Source organism: Centrocercus urophasianus, unplaced genomic scaffold, assembly GCF_019232065.1.
Source record: "Centrocercus urophasianus isolate 14NV4802_14NV808 unplaced genomic scaffold, USGS_Curo_1.0 seq_1367, whole genome shotgun sequence".
NCBI classification, from domain to species: Eukaryota; Metazoa; Chordata; class Aves; order Galliformes; family Phasianidae; genus Centrocercus; species Centrocercus urophasianus.
This window is the reverse complement of record NW_024884550.1, coordinates 59,758-65,531: the sequence shown is the minus strand read 5'-3', so window position 1 is coordinate 65,531 and position 5,774 is coordinate 59,758. Positions and strand designations below refer to the sequence as shown.

The 5,774-nt window shown below is 60.8% G+C and overlaps 1 protein-coding gene across 1 annotated transcript; it reads left to right on the top strand.

The window, feature by feature from the left end:
- The first annotated feature begins 37 nt into the window (after positions 1-37).
- On the top strand, positions 38-5,774 carry GBX1 (gastrulation brain homeobox 1). The gene is made up of 2 exons (XM_042813085.1): positions 38-506; positions 5,254-5,774. Exons 1-2 carry the CDS (start codon positions 47-49, stop codon positions 5,772-5,774), a joined length of 981 nt encoding a protein of 326 aa, XP_042669019.1. The 5' UTR covers positions 38-46.

The following is a 5,774-nucleotide window of genomic DNA, read 5'->3' as shown; positions in this document are numbered from 1 at the left end:
CTCGCCGGAAAGTTGGTGCCGGCTGAGCCGGTGGCGCCCGCTCGCCATGCAGAGACCCAGCGGCCAGGGGACCGCCTTTTCCATCGACTCGCTCATCGGGACGCCGCCGCCGCGCTCAGGGCACCTGCTGTACACCGGGTACCCCATGTTCATGCCGTACCGGCCGCTGGTGCTGCCGCAGGCACTGTCCCACGCGCCGCTGCAGTCGGGGCTGCCGCCGCTCGCACCGCTGGCCTCTTTCGCCGGCCGCCTCACCAACACGTTCTGCGCCAGCCTGGGCCAGGCCGTGCCCTCCATGGTGGCCCTCACCACGGCGCTGCCCAGCTTCTCCGAGCCCCCCGACGGCTTCTACCCGCCGCAGGAGCTGCCCCCGCCGCGCGCCACCCCCGACGCCGGCTGCCGGCGGGGCGCCGAGGGCCTGGAGCCGGAGGAGCTGCCCCCGGGGCGCGACAAAGGGCCGCCCGAGCCGTCGCTGCACTTCCCGGACCCCTTCCCAGGCCTGGCAGGTAAGAGAGGTGACGGCGGCCTCGGGAGCCCCGGGCAGCCTCGCAGTGGGCAGCGCCCCCCGCCCGCCCCTTCCGCGGGCTCCGTCGGCGCCGGCTGCGGGCGGGCGGGCGAGCTCCCCGGGGCGAGATTCCCGAAGGCGGCGCGCCGGGTGCGGGATGCGGCGGGGCCGGAGCTGCAGGAGGTGGGGGGGGGAGGTGGCTCGCCGCTACGCTTCCGCTCTGTCCCATCGTGCCCAGCGAGGGACCGGGCCGTCCGCCCTCCGCTCCGGGCCGCCTCTGCAGCGCCCGCAACTTTGGCGGCTCGGAGCCAAACTCCGCTCGCCGCTTCCGGGCCGCGCCGCAGCCGCCGGTCAGAGCCGTCGTGCGGGGCGGGGCGGCGGGACGGGGCGGCGCGGAGCTCTCCGAGGTGCTGCCGACCCGGCCGGCCGAGGCGGAAGAGCCGCGGGGCGGATCGGTCCCGTCCGGGCGCCGCTCGGCGCTCTCTGTAGGTCCGCGCCGTGTATCCGCACGGTGCCGCGCACCGCGGGACGGGATCTCCGGCCGAGCCCTCGCTGTCCCGCGGTTCGGCGCGTTCCGGGTCCCGCTTTCATCCCGGCCCCTCGCCGCCCGCAGCCCCGCTCACCTTCTCTCCGGTTCGCTGCGCCCGCGGCCCCGGCTTTGCCCGACGGAGCGGGCAGCAGGCGGCTTCTCTCGGGGCCCCCGCCCGGTGCTACTCTGAGGCTGCTTCCACCACGGCCCCGGGCTTTGTGAACATCCCCGGCTGCGCAGATGCCCTCCCGGTGACTCGTTGCACCGTTTCTCTGCCAGCTCCAGCTCTTGCTCTGTTCCACTTCTGCTCCCGCAGTCCGGGAATGGAGGCTTCTCTGCAGCGTGGCTGACACAAACCAAACGCTGCCTTTTTGTGGCACGGCCTGTTCCTGAGCTCTGCCTCCTCCCGACGGCTCCGAGATCCACCTTTGTCTCAGAGTCTTCCTGGCACAGATCCGTGCTGAGCAGTCTCTGCAACTTCTCACAGGGCTTGGCTGTGCTCTGTCCTCCCGTTACACTCCTGGCTAAGCCCGGCTGCTCTCCTTGCCCTGACTTGTTCCTTGCTCAGAGGACCGTTGCATGCATGCAGGTATCCCTTGAAACCACTCTCTGGTTTAGGACAACTGCGGCGTTTTGCCTCTCCTTTATTTGTTACTGAGCTTTGGTGATCCCTCAGCACTCTGTGCTGAGTCAAGCACCCACAGAGGTCTCACTTTTGTTTTGAAAGTCTCCTCAGGAACAGAACTGCTATGGCCAAAACCTGCATCTGTGCGATCACATCCTCCCACTCTATCGGGAAACGAGCAGCACTGTGCTTCATCTCCCTCTGTGGCTCCTCTGTACCTGAGCTCAACGTGTTGTCCTCCTGAGGGACTCAGATGAGCTGTTCTGAAAATTGGACATTTCTGATATTGGGAAATTGTATCTCTGAGGCTCACCCTGTTGTGACTGTTCTGATGATGGAAGGAAATGTGTCTTACTGCTGCTGATCATTCACTGCTGCCTGTTAGCAGCTCTCAGCACTGTTCCTGCTCTGAAGTCGTGAAGGATGCTTCCTTTTCTGCCCATGTGGAGCCATGAAGGCACCTTTGCCCAGGTCTGAGAGGATTCCTGTTTGTAATTCTTCTCTTAACTGTACCTGTCAGGGCCCACGGAGACGGACGGCAGGCTTGTTTTACCAACCAGGTCAGGTGAAAACCATGATGGTTGCTGTGGGTTTTTTCCACAATCAAGAAATTCAGGGAAATACAATTCCCAACCGTAATGCAGCTTTCAGTAGCATCCTGCCTGTGGCCCTGGCCAAAACTTTTGTCCAGGGAGGAGTAAGAGAGTGTGATCCAATGCAGTACTGCCTACAGCAGCCTCCTAATGCTGCACCTCAGTGGCTGCTGTTTCTGGGTATGTATCAACCTTTGACCCATTCCTTTTCTATGTTCTTATTTAGCCTCCTCTGGAGCTCATCAGAAAGGAGACAAACTTGGTGATACCTACAGGGCATTCTGCAGATCTCTTATCTGTGTTAGAACCGTGCTGAGGGCCTCCTTTCGTCTGTCTGCTGACATTGGGTGAATCCTACTCTAAAGAGGTGGTTTCTGTCCCCAGCCTCCATTAGTGCTGGGGAGTCATTGCTCCGTTTTAGGGCCTCTCTCTGCACCTCCTCTGTTTCAGGCTTCCAGTTGTGGTCACACCTCTTGAGAGGGGAGAGGTGCTTAGGGAAAGTGGTGGTAGGAAGCAGTGAAGCCTGGGGGCTGCTTTGTTGCTGCGGCTGCAAGGAGGAGTTTGATGCCCAGGAAATGGGACTCAGCACCCTTCACATCCCTCAGAGCTCATTTCTTCCTGAGCTGCAGAGATCTCCACCAACATCCAACCTCTCTTGGGCCCATGCAGTAAATCCACATTCAGTTGTGTCTGAGAATAATTAGGGTGGAGAAGTATTGTGTTGTTCCCTATAAATGAGCGTGACAAGGAGCTCTTGAGTGTTCAGTAACACAGGGCTCTTCTGGCTCTCACAGCACCCATTCCTGAGCCAGGTCCTCCTGACCCTGCTTGAATAACTGCCCCCTGTAACATTCTCCAATCCCTCCTCACCGTGCCCATCAAATCCATCATCAGGTCAATGACAAGTTGGGATTTTGTGAGGAGGGAAGAGATGGACCAATCCTATTCTGGCTCCTGTTGATTTTTTCAGTCACAACACTTTGCTCTGTGCCAACTTCACGACCTGCCTGAGCACCTCAGAAAGCCTCAGCACACTTCCCACCAAAGGGGTGGGCTCCACTGCCTCCATATTTCCTCCGTGAGGACATAGCAGGTGGTAAAGGGACCAACATAACAATTGTCTTTGTAAAAACATCTGCTTTACAGTTCACCGCGTAGTCTGAGTTCCTTCCTGCAAGCTCAGCCCTTCTGTAAGATGCAAAGCAGTCGGTGACTTCAAAACCTGTGGTCTGACTGTGTGTTCAGGTAGCAGCTGCTTCACGAGATGATGTGTTGCAGTTGGCAGCTCAGACTTTCTCCAGTCTCCTGGTGACCATTTGCACCCACAGCAGCAAATCCCATCTCAGCAGCATCTCATGGTGCGCTGCCGGCCTGTCCTCCATCGGTGCGGAAGGGCAGAGTCTGAGCACAGCTCTGAGCTGGAGGAGGCAATGATGTCCTTGTAAGAGCTTTCTCATCTTGTCAGGCCTTGTGAGCCCACAGGCAGGGCAGGCACACAGAAATGACCCCCCTCCTTCTCTTGGGCAGAGCAGCACTTGCACGAGGCCGCGCGTGAGCAGCCAGGTGCTTTGTGTCGCCTGCTGCTCATCAGCCCCACAGCACAAAGTTTCCAGGTCGTACATTGCCAGGACCATGGGAGGCCCCTCCCTGCTCCCAGCCACCATGAAGACAGCGCTGTCTGTTCTCCCATATTAGAGCAGAGATAAAGGTGCTTATTGCTGCACAAACCAGGAGGAGCAGAGACATAATTTCAGATCTCCAAAGTCAGTGACCTCGTCTTGGGCAGCCACAGCCTTGTGCAGGATGGAGAAGAGAAGTGGGAGCCCCACATCAACCAGGCTTGTAAGAACATCTCCTGGGCTCGAGCGATTTCTTGCAGCTGCTGCTCACGTCTTTGCAACCATCCAGCATCAGGCACCGGAGGGCTGTCCAGCCTTCCTCTGAGGTGCAGGGAGCTTCTGGAGCACCAGTGGCACGTGTTGGTTCCCATTACTGCTTAGAGACTCAGAGAACTGCTGCTGCTCCATCTGCATGCGGGATTGTGTTGAGTGATGGTGCTTCAGCACCAGCTCCTTCCAGCTGCAGTTCCTGCTCCTGGGTTGATCTTGGAAATCTTGGTGGTTTCAGTACCAGAGGGCAAAGCTTTTTCGTCTGCTTCTGGTTCCTCCTCTCTCTCTGTGATCCGTGGCTGTGTCCAGGAGCACCTTTTCACTCTACCTACTATAAGGCCTTTGTTGGAACCCTTCTGTCCGGAAAGTGACTGCCTACCAGGTTGCTTTCTTCTCCACTGCTCCCACCCATGTTCCTTCTTGCTCCATGGCTGTCTGACCACTCAGGCACCCATTTGGACCACAAGAAACAGACAAGAAGTCTACCCCCACTGCATCCTTCCAGTATCACTTCAGGTGACGTAGCAGAGATGTCTCCTGGGGTCCGAATCCTTCCTTCCATCGGGTGCCAGGTGATGCTGGCAGCCTCTGGCCTCCGCCATTGCACAGAGTGGGAGAACCAAGATTTGGTCATCAGCTGCCTACACACACTGTACCCCTCTGCTGCAGGGAGGGAGGTATGGCAGCAGATGCTTCGCAATTGCCCTGCAGAGCTTTGCTGGCTGGAGCCAGCTCAGGCTGCTGCCTGGGAAGATCCTGCAGCTCCTCTGGGCCGACTCTTGATGGATGAACAGCGGTAGATGCAACGGGATGGGGCAGGGGGAGGGCGGAGCCGAGCGAGGAGCAAGGCTCTTGTTTTCCTCTGGGGTTACAGAAGGCTGGACAAGCCCAGGGGCTCCGCGGTGCTCTGCTGGGGTGCAGCAACTCTGCTGTCACGGCGGGAAAGGGGTGGGGGCAGATGCAGGCGGTGCCTCGTCATACCCTGCGGCGCCCGCGGATGTGCGGGGTGTGCGGGCGCTGCGGGGCAGCGCGGCGGGGTGGGATGCTGGGAGCGGGGCTGCGGGGGCTGCCGGGGGCTGCGGGTGCGGGCGCTGACGCTGTGTGCCCCGCAGACGCCAAGGCGTACAGCTCGGACGAGGAGAAGCTGGAGGTGAAATCGGCAGCGACGCCGTGCAGCGAACGGGAGGAGGAGAGCTCGGCGGGCGACAGCGAGGAGGAGCCCTTCCTGGACGGGGCGGCCGCGGCCTCTCTGGGCCCCAAGGGGAAGGGGAAGGGCGGCCCCGCGGCCGAGCAGCCCCCGCCGGGCTCCGGGGCCGGGAAGAGCCGCCGGCGGCGCACGGCCTTTACGAGCGAGCAGCTGCTGGAGCTGGAGAAGGAGTTCCACTGCAAGAAGTACCTCTCGCTGACGGAGCGCTCGCAGATCGCGCACGCCCTGAAGCTGAGCGAGGTGCAGGTGAAGATCTGGTTCCAGAACCGCCGCGCCAAGTGGAAACGCATCAAGGCGGGCAACGTCAGCAACCGCTCGGGAGAGCCCGTCCGCAACCCCAAGATCGTGGTGCCCATCCCGGTGCACGTCAACCGCTTCGCCGTGCGCAGCCAGCACCAGCAGATCGAGCAGGGGGCCCGACCCTGA

Coding starts and splice junctions, on each gene's coding strand:
- GBX1 (XM_042813085.1), top strand. CDS start 47: ATGCAGAGACCCAGCGGCCAGGGGACCGCCTTTTCCATCGACTCGCTC. Junction 507..5,253: donor CCCCTTCCCAGGCCTGGCAG/GTAAGAGAGGTG, acceptor TGTGCCCCGCAG/ACGCCAAGGCGTACAGCTCG.